This window comes from Chelonoidis abingdonii, chromosome 14 (genome assembly GCF_003597395.2).
Source record: "Chelonoidis abingdonii isolate Lonesome George chromosome 14, CheloAbing_2.0, whole genome shotgun sequence".
NCBI classification, from domain to species: Eukaryota; Metazoa; Chordata; order Testudines; family Testudinidae; genus Chelonoidis; species Chelonoidis abingdonii.
This window is the reverse complement of record NC_133782.1, coordinates 11,229,777-11,247,301: the sequence shown is the minus strand read 5'-3', so window position 1 is coordinate 11,247,301 and position 17,525 is coordinate 11,229,777. Positions and strand designations below refer to the sequence as shown.

Below are 17,525 nucleotides of genomic sequence, written 5' to 3'. Positions count from 1 at the left end.
TCTTTTAAACACAGAGATTAAATCTATTATTCTTTTCTCTGAATGGCCTTGCAATCCAGTGTATTGTCTGTTGTTGAGTCAGATTACACACTGTACAGTAGTCAAGTCTTTAAACCATTGCATCATTAAATAACAGTAAGTACTTTATTGCTGCTGAATCACTTACGGGAAAGATGGGTTTATCACCTATTTACAAGTGTAGCACAGGCCCAAAATATTTCAGACATCTCCATATACTACCTAACCTTCTAATTGGACAAATTATGTAAATGGCATAGCTCTTTGCAACTGTGCTAACCCAGTGGGTTCTCAGCCAGGGGTGGGCCCCCTGTGGAGCTGCAGGCAGATGCACTGCTTGCTACCTCCTGATGCTAGTCCTGGCTTTTATATGTAGAAAACTAGTTGTTGTGGCACAGGTATTTTATAGCATGGGGGGAAGGTGGTTCAGAAAGAAAAAGGTTGAGAATCCCTGTTCTAACCTATTCTGCTTACTATATTTCGCTCTACTTAATATTTTGCAAATAGTGCAGTAGGATCTTTAAGTTCTTGCCTAGCCTCACAGTTAAAATTGAAATTGCTCTGATTTGTTTGGTTCTAGTTAATAAATATCACTTCAGGAAGAAGGGATAAAAATGACTTGGATATACATTTTTGCAAATATTTCTTTGCATTACAGAAGTCACTCTACAAGTTGGGTAGTGTGGCCACAAAGGGCTCTAAAGGAGAGAGAGAGAGAGAGAGAGAGAGAGAGAGTCTCCAGTCAGAATCTTGCATCCAAGAACTGTTCAGCCAGATTCAGAACTTATGACTAGGGCACATCTGTTCCCATAAGCAGTGGGAAAGTCTATGTTGCTGCTACAAAGATGAAGGAATCACAGAAGGGTTTCCACATCCGCCATGTACACTGTTCGTGTACAGTTTGCAGGTAGGTGTTCCAAAGGGAATTAGGGGAGCGTAGGCTTGTCAAACAGAAGTAGTGGGTCCAAGCATTAGCGATTAGCGCATACCAGCATGCTGAAACTTGGAACCCACAGCAGCCCTTTTACTCAGGCTTTGCTCCCTTTTGAAGGATTTGGTCTAATCTTTGTAATAATCAAGATGAAAGGACGTGATGTGCACATGGGCTGAGTATTTGCAGTTTACACTGACTTTAGCTGGAGTCCTGGCTGTTCAGCACTTCTGAAAATCTGGTCCATAGTTATTAGCTAACATATTGCCCAAGTCTGTTCACTGAGTTCAGCTGGAGCAGGACCTCACAGTGTTGTCAGAAAAGGAAGAAAGTACGGACTTCAGTCAAAGTTGTATGCATGTTGTTTTTGCTCTATGCAGGCCTTAAAAGAGGGATACATATTCTTGAATCTTAAAAAGATTCTAATTTAGGACCTTGTTGCAATCATTAAAATCTGCAGGCAAATAACCTTTTCTTCTAAAATTAAAAATAAAATAGACTTCTTTGTCATCAAGAAATTTAAAAAGTTCTTCACTGTATTGTTATTCTTTTGCAAAGCAAGTCAGACAGTAGAGGGAGCACAAGTTAACTAACAGCCACTATTCTGAGATTCATAGGGTGTCAACATTCATGGCACCATAAATCAGGTTTGTAGAAATCAAATAAAGAAATAAACAAGTAAAAGCCATGTTGATTTATGGTCTACAGGAAAAGGGGGTGGGAACTGCAGTTTGTCTAATGAAAATGGGTTAAACTAAGTATTACTAAACAACGAAGAGAGGCCCAAAATGGCACCTTAATATGGAGTCTCTGCACATTTCAAAGGGAGATTGTATTTAAATTCCTGGATCAGAACCTGCCTCCCCAGGTTTGGGTCTGGGTTGGATTCAAAACCAGAAAGGGCCTATTTTCTCTTTCTTGTTTGGAAGGAAGTGATATCTCAATAGACTTCATGCAGTTTTGGTGCCATAACCATTGAAGCTGAATTGGAACATTGGTCCTAAACTAGCCTGGAATTGAAACCTCAGCGTTGACTCTTTACCCCATTTCTGCTAAGCAATTGATAACTCTACTGAAAAACAAACAAACAAAACCTCGCATCCAATTAATTATAGAAAGTAATCAGGGACGGCTCCAGGGTTTTTGCTGCCCTAAGTGGCCAAAAAAAAGCTGCGATCGGTGGCTGCTCCACCGCGCCACTTTCTTCTTCGGTGGCACTTCGGCAGCAGATCCTTCCCTCTGAGAGGGACCGAGGGACCTGCCGCCGAAGAGCCCGGCATGCCACCCCTTCTCCTTGGCTGCCCCAAGCACCTGCTTGCTGAGCTGGTGCCTGGAGCCAGCCCTGAAAGTAATTGGCCATGTCCCTTTGATAATAACACAAAATACTTAACAACTGATATGCTTGACAATTCAGAAGCCAGAATATATTGAACCTGTACTGGTGTTTTTGGTTTTGAACATACAGCATCTCCAAGATAGAGTTTTCTTACACAATGAGTCAAATGTGATTGTGTTTTGAAGTACCAGGGTTGAACTTGGATTTGTTGCTGAAATGTACGTTTTCTTGTGGATCATATTCATTATTGGGTTTGTTACAGCTAGAGAATGACATTTACATGACAAACTTTCTGATATAAAAGCCAAACTCAAATTGATTATAAACTTTAACATGAAAAATTCTAAGAATCCAGGGTTAGAAGTTACATTTAGAGAGAATGTAGGACAGCAAGACGTGAATCTGGTCTGCTCTCTTTATCAATTTTTTCAATAAAATGATTTGTTTGTTAACTTTTTACTGCTTAAAAAGATTATATGGTTCATAGAAGAATAATTTAGACTGCTTAATTTTTAAAGCTTTTCTAATAAGAAAACTTCAAAGAGGTTCCTTTCATGATAGCATTAAAGTAAAGCAGGTAAAGTGAAATGTTCCTACATTGGAATGTAGTTTGAAAAAATAGATTTTTTTTAAACAAAGATGAATCCATAGAAATATTTGTACAAATCTGTATTAAAAAGAACAAAATGTATTTTAGCGACTAAACGCTTTATTGAAGATAAATATAGTAGTTGATAGTGTGACCATTTTGGAGATATGGCTGTATTCAATTGCAGATTCCGTTTTGCTTTGTGAACACCATTTTGTGATTGTAACCTTTACTGCAATCTTCACTGTGTGTTGCAATGTCCATGTTGGACTCAGATATGCAGTCTGTGCTGAAAACCAGCCTAATCCTTACTCAGAGTCTGTTCTAGAGACTGTGTGTTGGTGATAAGGTGTGGGGCACTTCAAAGAGGGCTAATAATGGCCCTTGCTAGCTCTCTCATTTAATTGAATCATTCTTCCCTACTGGAACAATGAGTTCTCTACTAGTAGGGCCATTGACTTTGAATGGCTCTCAATGACTAACCCAGTTCCTTGGGACAAAAGACACAGAAGCAGCGTGGGAGGAGAGATAGGGCTGGAGCGAGGAACTCCTGGACAGAATGGGAGGGAGATAGTTTTAAAAGAAAGGTTCGATGAGGTTTCTAAGAAAGGGGCTAAATTTCTGTCACCACTTGTAAGCACAACTTGCTGAAGAGAGTGAAGACACAAGAGACTCTCCCTTGATTAAAGATGCTGGCCAGAACCAGGACTCGCACACAGGGTGAGATCAGACTAGGGGGGGTTGAATTCATAGATCTGTAATTCTACTGTGCTTTTTTAAGAGTAAAATGTGTGTGGTTAGGAAATCCTTTGCTAAGTCGGTGTTCTTGCTTTACTCTCCCATTGGCCCTGATGAATTTAACTAGAAAACCAGAGCTCCCACAGCCAAGTTAGGGTCTTTTATAGGGACAGTCTCGATTTTTGGGTCTTTTCCTTATGTAGGCTTCTATTTCCCCCCACCCCCTGTCCCGATTTTTCAGACTTGCTGTCTGGTCACCCTAAGCCTGGTGGACCCTTATTTTCATACATACATATTAAGAGATGGTAACAAATGTGTATGGTAAAGGAATACAGAAGAGTTGAGGCATTATAGGTTATGAATTCCAGTAAGTATATATTGTTTTTGTAAAAATTATATGGGGTGGTTCTGTATCAGATCATCTCATTTGCCCCATATTTCCTCGTATAGTTCAGTAGTTAATCTAAAAAGGATCAGAGCAAAAGATTTGTTTTAGAATGGGTAAAGGGTGTAGAGTGTAGGAGCAGCATAATAATTTAATTCTATTTTAGTATCATAGCTATGCTGACAGAATGTATGTTCATTCACTCAGCGTAGCCCTCCCCACCTCCCCAACCAAAAAATTATTAGGTATATTATAGCCATCAGGCTTCAATAATCTACTATAGCAAGTGTAGATCAAGGCAAGGAATACAAGATAGGGAACAGATAAGTTGATTAAACCAGTGGCTCTCAATGTTTACAGATTACTGTACCCTTTTCAGGAGTCCTATTTGTCTTGCATACCCCCAAGTTTCACCTCACTTAAAAACTACTTGCTTACAAAATCAGGCATAAAAATACAAAAGTGTCACAGTACACTATTGCTGAAATATTGCTTATTTTCTCTTTGTTTTCATATAATTTATAAAATCAATTGGAATATAAATATTGTACTTACATTTCAGTGTATAGTATGTAGAGCCATATAATCAAGTCATTGTCTATATAAAATGGTAGTTTGTACTGATTTTGCTACTGCTTTTTACGTACCCTGTTGTAAAACTAGGCAAACATCTAGATAAGTTGATGTACCCCCTGGAAGACCTCTGCATATCCCTGGAGTTATTCGTTCGCTTTACTGAGAACCACTGGATTAGACAGTCTCCAAACAAGTTGGAAGTGCATGGGGCTTTAGCAAATGTACTACACCTGACATGCAAGAAACAAAGACAAATTGAGCTAAAACCACACTGTGCTGTACTTTATCTAGAAAGATCTCAGTCTTTCACATATGTATAGAATACATGACAGCTGGATATATACTTGAGCAGAGACTGAAAAATCTACTGACCCATAGCAAATAGGACACTTCCCTGTATAATTGTGGATACCAGCTTATTCAACTTCTTCAGCTATACGCTTTCCTTTACAAAATGCCTGAGTGTTGTTGGCACTCTGAACTTCTTAATTAACTCCTTTAGGGACAAAGGTGGCAGGACAGCACGGCTTAGCAATAATAGTCACTTTACTCTTAAACAGCACTAGAGAGCTACAGATCTTTGAAAAAGAACCCAGTCCTCAACACACCCCCTATAGTCTGATCTCACCTCTCCTATGAGTCCTGTTTTGGTCAACATCCACCAGATAGGCAGCCCTTCCTACCTTTTCTCTCTGTAATCTGGTCTTCCTGTGTACTGTGATTGTGACACTGGATGTAGTGCCATGTTGTGAGCTCCATTGCTTTGTGAATTACATTTTGACTGTAACCAGGGGTGGCTGCAGGCCCCAGCACGCCAAGTGCATGCTTGGAGTGGCATGCCGTGGGGGGCACTCTGCCAGTTGCTGGGAGGGTGGCAGGCAGGCAGCCTTCGGTGGCATGCCTGCGGAGGGTCTGCTGGTCCCGCAGCTTCAATGGAGCCGCGGGACCAGCAGACCCTCCGCAGGCACACCTGCGGGAGGTCCACCAGAGGCGCGGGACCGGCGACCAGCAGAGTGCCCCCCGCGGCATGCCGCCATGCTTGGGGCGGCGAAATGGCTAGAACTGCCCCTGACTGTAACTTTCATTTTGGAGGGTGACCTTCATCTTGCATTGCAACTTCCATTGTGCATTACAGCATCCATTTTATAGTAGAGGCTTTACTGAATGACTGCCTCAGGATCGCTGACACAGAGCAATCTAGGACCATCAGCTTTGACCATCTCCCAACAACCCACTCATAAGAATGATGAACTCTCTACAGAATCCATGGCTGGGGGGAAGAGGCTGGACTTTCTCCTTAAATATTGTCTCTGATCCTTTGGTCATGTGCCCAGGCTGAGAAAGTCTGTCTTTGAGGAGACTGTCTATAAACTCGTTCACAAGAATATTCAGGGAAAATGAACACACTTTTCATTCAAGTGTAGATTCATGGAAAATGCTGTGTGGCATTCTCCCAGCTCTAGTAATAATAACACACATGCTCATGCATGAGCTAGGCCAAACAGGCCTAGGAATACAAAGTTAAGGCTGAATCCTAAAAAGGCAATGCAGGGACATTAGGCCCCAAAATGTCCTCTAAAAGCTTGGTTGCATTTCAGCTTGCTGGCTAGGATTCTCCCTGCAGCTACAAGATATTTCGAATAACAAAATCAATTAAATCTATTCCTTTCTGTGTGTCTCACAATAGGCAGTGCTGTGCATGCTTAGCACGTGTGCTGCTTTGGTACAGAGACACTGTCAAGACTGAAATCATTTTAAACAAAACAAATAATGTGGCTGCTGAAATCTTCCTCTGGAAGCTGTCCTTGGGAGAAGCCTTCCTGACCAGTCATTTACATGGAGTTAGTGTCTTCCTCAGTAATACTCACAAATTTAAAGGTAAAATATTTCAGGATAAATGTGTGGCTATGTAAATGAAATGCAGCCAAGTGAGAGAACGCTGCATGGAGCATGGGACTGTCCCTCCCTCGTATGCCAGAGGGGACTCAATGCTGTTTCAAGTAGACTGCAGCAGAAGGAGTCATTAGGGAGAAGGAGTCTGCCAGGAGCCTGTTCTGCACCTGCACTTTCTTGAATCTAGTTTAGGGTGACCAAAATCGGGACAGTCCCGATTTTTGGGTCTTTATCTTATATAGGCTCCTATTACCCCCCCACACCCCTGTCCCGAATTTTCACATTTGCTGTCTGGTTGCCCTAATCTAGTTACTCCAAAACCATGCAGAGGACACACAGAGGGGTTTATAGGCTGGCATAGAAGCCTGGAGGCTTTGCTACACCAGAGGGGGTGGGTGGGGTGTGAATTCCATCCGAGTCCTCACCTTTGCAGCATTCCCTACACAAATCAACAAAGAGTCCTGTGGCACCTTATAGACTAACAGACATATTGGAGCATAAGCTTTTGTGAGTGAATGCCCGCTTGTGTCTGACAAAATGGGTATTCACCCACGAAAGCTTATGCTCCAATATGTCTGTTAGTCTATAAGGTGCCACAGGACTCTTTTGTTGCTTTTTACAGGTCCAGACTAACACGGCTACCCCTCTGATACCCTACACAAATCCTGATTCCTCAGCATTAGTGCAGGGAGGGATGAATTTCTATCAACAGCTCTTTACTAGCACAAATACAGTGACCCCACAGACTGAAGAAGAGAGGGTGATTTACACATACAGTTTTACTGCATTAATTTATGTGGAGCATGCTGGAGGCCTAGTAACTAAAGGCCAAATTCTTGAAGTCCATGCAGGCTGAGTATGCTCAATGCCTGCCAGGACTGGGCTCTCAGCTATGAAACTTGCTCAATGTTTACGTGGTGTAGCCTAAGCTGTAACAAGTTGATTGCTTCAGAAGTTGATAGGCTACTCTTCCTTCGACAGGGGCATGCACGGAGCAGTGGAAAAACAAATTCTGCATTACAATACCCAAGAGCATAAAGCAAACAGGTGACCTGTAAAAGAAAAAGGCATTGGGTTTCTGCCCTGTTTGTTTCTTGATGGTGGATAAAGAAGGCCTGAAAAGTGTGTGTGTATATTTCCAAAAAGAAAAATTTGCTTCTTTGTTGCTTAAATATATAAAATGTATTGAAATGTTGGGAGCTCAGATGAGAATTGGGAGTTTTTTGAGACCATCACTGAAATATAAGAGCGTTGAAACTTTAACAAAGCCATCGTTCTCCCAACTGTTTGAGTTAAATAGGTATTAATAAAAAACAAAACAGTTTTACAGTCTAATAAAGATCACTTCCCACTGTAATAATTATTTATTTTACTTATTTGTATTACAGTAGTAACCAAAGATCTCAACTGAGATGGAGGCTTCATTTTGCTGGGTACTGTACATAGTTATAAGAAATGGTCCCTGCCCTGAAGTGCTTATAATCTAAGTTGGCAAAACTGACTAAGGACGGCAGGGGAAAGAGAGGCATAGAGAAGGGAAGCGATGTGCACAAGGTTGCACAGCAGATCACAGGCAGAGCTAGGTCTAGATCCCAGGTATCTTGAATACCAAGTCAGTGCTTTAGCCACTAGACTGCGCTGCCTCTCCATTGACTTCATCGTTTCATTGCACAGCACCTCTGAAATCATAGTCCTGTCAAATCTCCAGTTATCCATAGAGTCTTCCAAGAAAAAAATCAGTGTAGATAAGATAAGAACTTAAGCACCAGTTCTAGAACTGCATTTGTGTGCTATATGAATACAGCTTTAAGATAGGGGGCTTAGTTTTTAATGTAAAAACAACAAGGCAGGAAAAAAAATATTTTTTTTAGATAACCTTTTCAGGCTTTCTCTGCTAAGAAAAACAGCAAAAACTCAATTCGGTTTCCTTTGCAGGTCACCTCTAATAATGGCGGTTGGTACTGAGAATACTATAGCTTTGCCACACTAAAACATATGTGCAATTATATAAGCTATTTTGTGTGTGATAGTTTGGGGGAAGGGATAGCTCAGTGGTTTGAGCATTGGCCTTTTAAACCCAGGGTTGTGAGTTCAATCCATGAGGGGATCATTTAGAGATCTGCAGCAAAAATCTGTCTGGGGATTGGTCCTGCTTTGAGCAGGGGGTTGGATTAGATGACCTCCTGAAGTCCCTTCCAACCCTGGTATTCTATGAAGGCAGTTTGAATTTAGAATGTAAAAAGTGGCAGATACTTTACAGCACATTAGAACCTGTGACAATGTACCAAGATCTATTTAGAAATCCTCTTATATCCCTTCCTATTATACTCCATAAAATGAAAATGCCCAGCCAGTAATTAATAATAATATTATTTAGGGCTAAACTGTGCACTGCCTAAAGAATAAACTGGTAATGAAATTGTAACTCAGACTCATAATCTGCCTCTCAGATCCCACCCTTTGAAAGCAACATGTCACATGTGCTGCCTGGAGCACTAGGATGTACTTGTGCTGCAGTTTCATAAGAAACTTTTTACAAAGTTCAATGCTGAATGCCTGAATGGCTGGAAAAATAAATAAATAATCAAAAAGAGAAGATGGGTGAAGGTAGAACATGAAAGGCGATAATTCTGTTTTTATTGTCATAATCCTGAATTCCTTAAAGTGTGTTTTAATTTAGTTAAAGACAGGGCTGCCCAGAGGATTAAGTGGGCCCTCGCCACCAAATTGCTGCCAAAGACCCGGGGCAGAAGGACCCCACCACCACTGAATTGCCGCTGAAGAAGCTCCGGGGGCCTAGGCCCCACAAGAGTTTTCCGGGGCCCCCAGAGTGAGTGAAGGACCCCCTCCAGGGGCTTCAAAAAGCTCTTGTGGGGGCCCCTGTGGGGCCCAGGGCAAATTATCCCACTTGCCCCCGCCCCGGGTGGCCCTGGTTAAAGAGCAGTTTAGAAGGTGGGGAGGGGTTGGACTTCAAAAAAACAACAATCTTGTGGCCGATTCTGTAAGTAGGTTTTGGGATTTTTTTTTTTTATTATTTTTTTAAACTTTAGGTTTAGAATTTTTGTATGGAAAATTCTGCTCTACTGGAGAGGGAAACATTTCCCATTAACTCTGTTTGTTTTGGCGTACTCAGAAAGTGTTTTCAGTTTGTTCTTTTGGGAGAATATTGATGGTACACCTATTTGTTTATTAGTGCCATTGCACATTTTATTGCACCCTTATTGTTTCCTATTCGATAGGACATACTGTCGTTCTACTTGATGGTAGTTTCTTGATCTAGCTGGGTTTCACTGAGGATAATTTTTGGACCTGATTTGCCTGTTAATGCTTGTTGACTTTTTTGCTGGTGACTGCAAGGGACAAAAATTTGCATAGTCTGCTAGCTCCATGTCCAGTTTGCTTTGTTTTTCCTTATTAGATTATTGTTTGGCTCAATTTATTTGTTCCCCTTAAACTGGCTCGAGGTTACTCTAGGGCAGGGGTTCTCAGCCTTTTCTTTCTGAACCCCCGCCCAACATGCTATAAAAACTCCAAGGCGCACCTTTGCCACAATAGTTGTTTTTTCTGCATATAAAAGCCAGGGCTGGCATTAGGGGGTGAACAAGCAGGGCAATTGCCTGGGGCTTATGCCACAGGGCCTCCCGCAAAGCTACAACCTGAGTGGCAGGGCTCAGGGCCCTGGGCTTCAGCCCCAGGTAGCAGGACTTCAGCTTTCTATCCTGGGCCCCAGTGAGTCTAATGCTGGCCATGCTTGGCACTCCCCTGAAACCTGCTCGTGGCCCCCCATGGGGCCTTGGACACCTGGTTGAGAACCACTGCTCTGGGGTCCCTTGTTTACCATGTCAAAGGGCAAGCAGGAGACTTTGAAAGTTTTTTATCACTGAGATATTGTTAATTTTGAGCCCAAAGGATTTTGCATGATGGAAGATGGCTCCATTTAGCAGAAATGTTAACTGCAAGAGGCCATTGGGGTCTCATGCGTTTTGAGACCTCCTTCTAGGAATTGTTCAGGCAATGACAGAACTAATCAAGGCAAATAAAAGATGGATATGAGTCTAAATCGTAGCCTTAATTAGTCAGCGCATTAGACTGGCGGGAAGGCCTAGTTTACCGGGGATTAATCATCTTGAGAATTGAAGGTCTGATTCTGCATTACTGAAGTCTTAACCAAAGAGCATAGGCCTTTTATGCTTTTGTTTTATTTATCATACTATATTTAAAAAAAAAAAACAGCCTGCAGAAGAGAGAAAACATCTCTAATCAACACATGAGTGTCCGTGCACACACTCAGAGATACACTAGGTGCCCTTAAAAAGTGCCACCTGATTGAAAGATTCCACTGATTCCAGTGATGCTCCCTATTTTTACAAGGGGGAATTCTCTTAGACCCACTGGAACATTAGGGCCATGAACCTATGGGGCAGCAGCATAATGTGGACCTCTCCCAAGGAAAACTTATTTCTACTCAAGGGTCCAATCCTGCCAGATGCTCAGGACCAGTGAAATTTTTTTGGGCACCCACTGGATATAATTGTGTTGTTTAATTATTTCCCCCAATACTATAAATCCTCTAGAAAATAATAAAGCCCTAAAAACAATATTGCCGGAGAGTGGATCAGAAAAAAAGGAAGGCATCCGCATCCTTCCTTCCCATACAATGAATGGTATTAAAAAAGGAACCAGGGTTTAGGCCTTGCCTTGCAGGTTGCTACATTATAGGTTTAGGTGGGGGAGAATTCCAGATTCACAGGTGTTTAACAGGAAGGGATCATCCTCCCTTCCTCTCAAGATCATACTTTCATGGGATCAGCATTCCAGTCCATCGACCCACATTGCCGCACTGCAAGAGAAGGTGACAGTCCTGCAGTTGGACTGGTTCTATATTATTTAAAGATAGTAGAGGCGATCCAGGTGCATGAGCTGGAAAACATTTTCAGATGTGGATACCCTAGTTAAACGATGTCTAGTTCATTCTTTGTAGGGGGATCAGTACAGTATAACTTAAGGACTTTTCTCCTCTTCTCTTTAAGACCAAGAAAGCTGGTTACTTACAGAAATCTCCTGAACTCTTTGAAAGGTTACACACAAAGTTTACAGCTTACTTTTTTAAGGCTGAGTCAAAATTGAATCAGAGAGTCAAAAGTATGACTAGAACATAAGAGCAATGGATTTAAGATATACACAAACCGATTGTCATCTGAGCACTATGTCCCCTTAATGAATGGGCTGTGTCAAATAGGCTACCTCCATCCCAGAGACAGGAACAAAGGATAGTTACATCACCACCATTCCTCCTTCCCAGGACACCAGTCTTTGTCTCCTGTTAATTCTCTCAACTCTCATAAAATCTAAATAGTCTTTAATGGGAGATGAGGGCACTCAGCACCTCCCAAGATCTGTCCCAAACCACTTTGACAGAATATTGTTGTCTTGCCACCACGGTAAATTCCATGCCCCATCCCTCAAAATCTTTAAATCTAGACCCACGCAGAGGTATCAGTTTCCTTGGAAATGTTTATTTTAGACTGTAAAAAAAAATCTGCAACAGGATAATATTGGGTTGCAATATAACATTTCTTCTGGAGCTTTTACCTATCATTGTATTTAGACCCAGAAGGAACATCAACAGGTTTTAATGTTTAGCTGGAAGTGTGAAACGCAGTCAAAACTAAAAGGAGCCCAGTCTCACAAATTAATGCATATAGGACCTGATTTCCCATTAACTTAAACAGTGCAGGACCAGGTCAATAGGTTTTGTCTCCCCCATGTCTAGGCCTGCAGTGAGTGAAAAAGACATAATTTTTCAGATAAATGACGAACAGTCCCTAATACAAATGTCATGTGATCACATAATACACACTTTTGGATAGTTCTTTTTTTACTGTTTTTAATAAAGAGAGCACCAGTTTTAATACAATGGGCCAAGTCTTTGTTCCACTGTAAATCAATGGGAGTTTTGTAAATTAGCTGAATACATCCTTCTTATCCAACACCATAGCCCAAGGTCCTATTACATCCCAAAGGCCACAGGTATACAGTATACAAAGACCTTCACAATTCCTTTGTCCCGCAGCTGCTTCAGATATACAGATCATTGTGGTAATTTCAGCACACACATAATTCACATTTTATTTTAGGACAATGATCAGTGCCATCAGGTACAAATGCAAACAATTTCATACCAATGATTCACTTGTCAGTGAATGTTCTACCCCAGGGAAGTTGTTTGGCCTTTTTCTGTCTCCACCTCCAATTACTATCATATTTGTGTACACATTTATGAGTACTTTGAGGCTCCAATTAAAGATCTCCCCAATCTGGAAGGGACTGATGACAAAGAAAATACAAAAGCGCCTTGACGCTGAGGGCAGATTTCCTCTTCTTCATAAGGTGGAACATATTGACAATTCTGCAGTCTCTTCATATCTATTACAATAGGAAACTGATGAGTTTTTACTAGGGCTGTTGATTAATCACAGTTAACTCATGAAATTAATTTTTTTTAGTTAAGTGTGAGTAAAAAAATTAATCGTGATTAATCGCACTGTTAAACAATAGAATACCAATTTAAATTTATTAAATATTTTTGGATGTTTTTCTACATTTTCAAATATATTGATTTCTATTACAACACAGAATACAAAGTATAGAGTGTTCACTTTATATTATTTTTTTTACAAATACTTGCGCTGTAAAAATGATAAACAAAAGATATAGTATTTTTCAATTCACCTCATACTAATAATATTTCTTTTGTTTTTTACAGCGCAAATATTTGTAATAAAAATAAATGTAAAGTGAGCATTGTACACTTTGTATTCTGTATTGTAATTTAAATCAATATATTTGAAAATGTAGAAAACATCCAAAAATATATATATATATTTTCAGTTCACCTCATACAAGTACTGAAGTGCAATCTCTTTACCGTAAAAGTGTAATTTATAAATGCAGATTTTTTTTGGTACATAACTGCACTCAAAAACAAAACAGTAAAACCTTAGCACCTACAAGTACACTCAGTCCTACTTCTTATTCTCCCAATCGCTGAGACAAACAAGTTTGTTTACATTGACAGGAGATACTGCTGCCTGCTTCTTATTTACACTGTCACCTGAAAGTGAGAACAGGTGTTCGCATGGCACTTTTGTAGCTGGCGTTTCAAGGTATTTAAATGCCAGATATTCTAAACATTCATATGCCCCTTCCATGCTTCAGTCACCATGCCAGAGGACATGCTTCCATGCTGATGATGCTCATTTAAAAAAAAAAAGCATCAATTAAATTTGTGACTATACTCCTTGGTATTCTATTATTAACAGTGCGATAAATCACAATTAATTTGTTTTATTGTGATTAATTTTTTTAATTGCTTGGCAGCCCTAATTTTTACTTTATTTTCAGTATAAATTTTACTCTGGCTCGTATGGCCACCACCCCACTGCAAATACTCTGTTATATAACTGGCATTTGTTTGAAAATAAATTGACTCCAAATACATTTCAAATAATAATAATAATAATTAATAAAAGCTAGGAAAAGTATATATCTTCTGCTTCAATTGAATCTGGGCCTTGGGGATTCAAGACCAGTCTTTGAGGTCTTGTTTGGGCCTGATCCAATGCTCAGTAAAGTCTCTAGGAGTCTTCCCATTGTCTTCAAAGGATTATGGATCAAGGCCCAGATTCCTTGTCACTTTCACAATTGACACCAACAGAATCACCGAAAGCCCTGAAAAATCTCCAAAGCCTTAGGTTGGGTAGGTATGCTGTTCCAGACCTATGAGTGCTTTCAGATCCACCTCCCTATGAGTAAGAACAACAGAATAGGTGCAGTCTAATAGGTCAAGATGACTTCCTGGATGCTTATTGTATTCAAGTAACTATGTTACTTACTGCAGGTGGTTCCCACTATTTTAACTGGATGATGTACACTGGAATTTTCTTATGCAGAATTTAATTTTCCAAAGGAGGATAAATAAATTTACTTGGGATGGCAGACATACATTTTCACTAATCACAGAGAGAACACAGTGATAACTAATATAGAAGCTCAGTTAGCATCTACCCCAAACTGATATTTGAGACTAGTTTTTGCAGATATGAAGCCAACAGAGGGAGCACAAATTTAGGGGTTTTTGCAAAAATGGTCCCTGGTCCTGAAGCCCTTCAGGAATTAACTTCTTGCACATAAAAACATAAAGTTAATAGATGTGCAATTGTTTGCAGGATCAGGGCTACAGTGACACGTTGTTTATTTTAATAACTCTTTGGCATTGACCTTGTAAGCTGCTCTGCATAAACCTATCTATACCTCCTTTCCATGAAGCCCCACTGAAGTCTGTGAGGCTCTGCAGAGCCAGATTACAGGATGAGCACCTTAGAGAAACAAATTCCTTTTTGGTAAATGTTGGGGAACTAGTATTTTACAAGAAGAAACAGTAAGGCACTAACGTTTATTTTCCAACTGCAAGTGCAGTTCACTTGTTTATGCTTGTTACTCTTGCTTTGGGTAGGGTATTTTTATTTTTTAAATCTTTTAAAAATAAACCAGAAATGGTTAGCTAACAAAAGGCATATACACAAGAGACAGGATGTAGTGCACTGTAGTCTGAAGCTTTAATCCAGCAATATTACTTTAACCATGCAAGTAGTCCCATTTACTTCAGTGAAATTATTTGCGTACTTAAAATTAAACATCTGCCTCTGGTTCCAGGCCTGCAGGGAGATGATTCTGCCTATGCTGAGCTCCTTCCAGGATCAAAGCATATGGGAGTGTTGTGGCAAACATTTAGTTGAGTAACTTTACTCACACAGAATCACTTACATCAGTAAAGGTATATGCTTAAGTGTTTTCAGGATGGGCCTTATGTAGTTTAGAAAAGCCTTAAAATTCATCAACCAATAACATGTACAAATAGATATTTAAATACAAATATTTGGTTTGATGTTCTCTAATAAGTATTTTATTTATAAAGTGACAGCTCTTTCCCCATGAACAGCTTAGTTAAAATGTGTACGGAATAAAGTTTATAAACTTTAATTGAATAGTTAAACCTCCAACCCTGCAAACACTTAGGCACATACTTAACTTTAAGCATGAATAGTCCTTCCATGAGACTATTAAGTTTAAGGTAATTAAAGTTATGCATGTACCAAATTGTTTGCAGCATCAGGCCTAGAACATGATATGAATGAATAAAATTAAGATAATTTAGTCCTAAATTGGATAAACCAATCTGGCTACAATGACTTCAGTGGGCCTGTAGGCTGCAGGAAGCATTATGTACTGGTGTTTGCAGGACAGGCCCCTACTATGGTGAGCTTACTGGGGAAACAAGTAGCTGTTTACACTGCACGACTATAAAGAAATCAGGATGGTCGAAGAAAAATAAAATAATTTTTCTGAAACTGGTGGGGAATTTTTAGGAGGTAGAAAGGTATTACTTTCGTTGGAACTTGACCAGACAGCAAAGCTCACATACCAAAACTGCTGGGGTGATTTATTGAACACAAGTACTCAGAGGACCTTGGTTTTGCATGTCAGACAAACAAGGCTGCCCAGTAAAGGGAAAATTCTGCTGTTCTACTTCCTTGCACTGGTTTTGTAGCCAAGCCACTAAATAAGCAAACTTCTGAACGTGAAGAACAAAGGGGGGGCATTAAAAGGGCGCATAAGAGAGAGCGCGCTTGCCTCTCCTCACATCTCGCCTCTGGGACCCGGTGCCTCTCTGGGTGTTTGGTTTGAAGAGGGCGCCTCTAGTCAGCAACTCCTGACGTTTGGGTATCATGTGAATGGTTCAGTTCCCATGGTTCAGTGTGTGAGCTTGCTTGCCCCACCCCATCTCTCTCTCCCTTCTTTATAGATCTCAATAAATATCTCCCTCTCTCGCTAAGAGAAATGCGAGAGAGAGGAGAAAAAATAAACTAGAGGAAAAACCTGCTAGTGGGGGGCCAGTTTTGTTTGGGGGGGAGACCAAACCGGCTTTTACTTCTCTCTCTCCCCTCCCCCTGTCTGCCCCCCACTCCCTCTGTTTGCTGGAGAAGCCAAAGGATTCAGCAGCCTGGAAACCTAATGTGAAAAAGCAGCAGCAGGAGCAGCAGCAAGGAAAAAAAGAGGGGGGGCCTTGGACTGGAAAAACCACCATTAGGGAGGAAGAAGCAGCGGCAGCAGAAGAGGAAAACCCACACAGCCCAGAGAGGAAAAGGGACTTATTATCCAGCAGGGAGCTGGGGGTTGGATTGACCCCTTTGGGTGCTTCAGCCCTTTGAAGAGGGGGGAGAGGCAAGGAAGAGACATTTCTAGATTCTCTGTGATCAGGATTTGGGGAGGTTTCTCCGGCTGGAGCCTGTGCCTTGGATCTAAGGAGGATTTTTTTTTTTTTGTGGGAGGTGGACCTGCAACTGGATTCGTGTGTGTGGAAGGGAAACGGGGGGGGGGGGATTTTTTTTTTAATCCGAACTAACCGGTGATCCAGCCAGGGGTGCGGAGATCCCCTATTTTTTTTCCCTCGGGAAAGGTGCATTGAGGGGATCGGAGTGGGTCTGGGAGGGAGGGTTAGGAGAAGCAGCAGCTGCAGCTGCTGGGGAGGAGGCCCGGCTGAGCAGCAGCAGCAGCAGCAGCAAAGTCATCGCCATCGGCCCCCCCCTTGGCTGGCTCCGCTCTCTCCATGTCTCTGGGCAGCGGCAGCCACAGCAGCGAGTAAAGGGGGGGAGGAGGAGGAGGAAGAAGAAGGGAGCCCGGGAGAGTGTCTCCCTCCCTTCCTTCCCTCCCCCCAGCAGCCCGAGCCGCCTCCTGCTCCCTTCCCCTGGTCCCCCCTGCCGCCCCCTCCCCAAGATGGGCTGTTTAGGGAACAGCAAGACCGAGGATCAGCGCAACGAGGAGAAGGCGCAGCGAGAAGCCAACAAGAAAATCGAGAAGCAGCTGCAGAAGGACAAGCAGGTCTATAGGGCCACGCACCGGCTGCTCTTATTGGGTAAGGGGGGCCCTGGGGAGACGCGCCTGGGGGAACAGGTCTGTAGGGCCACGCACCAACTGCTCTTATTGTGGGGGGGGGGGG

At 41.6% G+C, this 17,525-nt stretch overlaps 1 protein-coding gene across 2 annotated transcripts in view; it reads left to right on the top strand.

Annotated features, from left to right (window-relative positions):
- Positions 1-17,525, top strand: part of GNAS (GNAS complex locus) — a 249,684-nt gene that overhangs the window by 75,697 nt on the left and 156,462 nt on the right. The window contains exon 1 of one of the 2 annotated variants that reach the window (XM_075072241.1): positions 16,337-17,441. The exons of the other annotated variant lie outside the window; for it this stretch is intronic. Within the exon in view, the coding sequence (XP_074928342.1) occupies positions 17,303-17,441 (139 nt within the window). The 5' untranslated portion in view covers positions 16,337-17,302. Of the gene's footprint in view, positions 1-16,336; positions 17,442-17,525 lie in introns of those variants that run through there. 2 annotated transcript variants of the gene reach the window in all.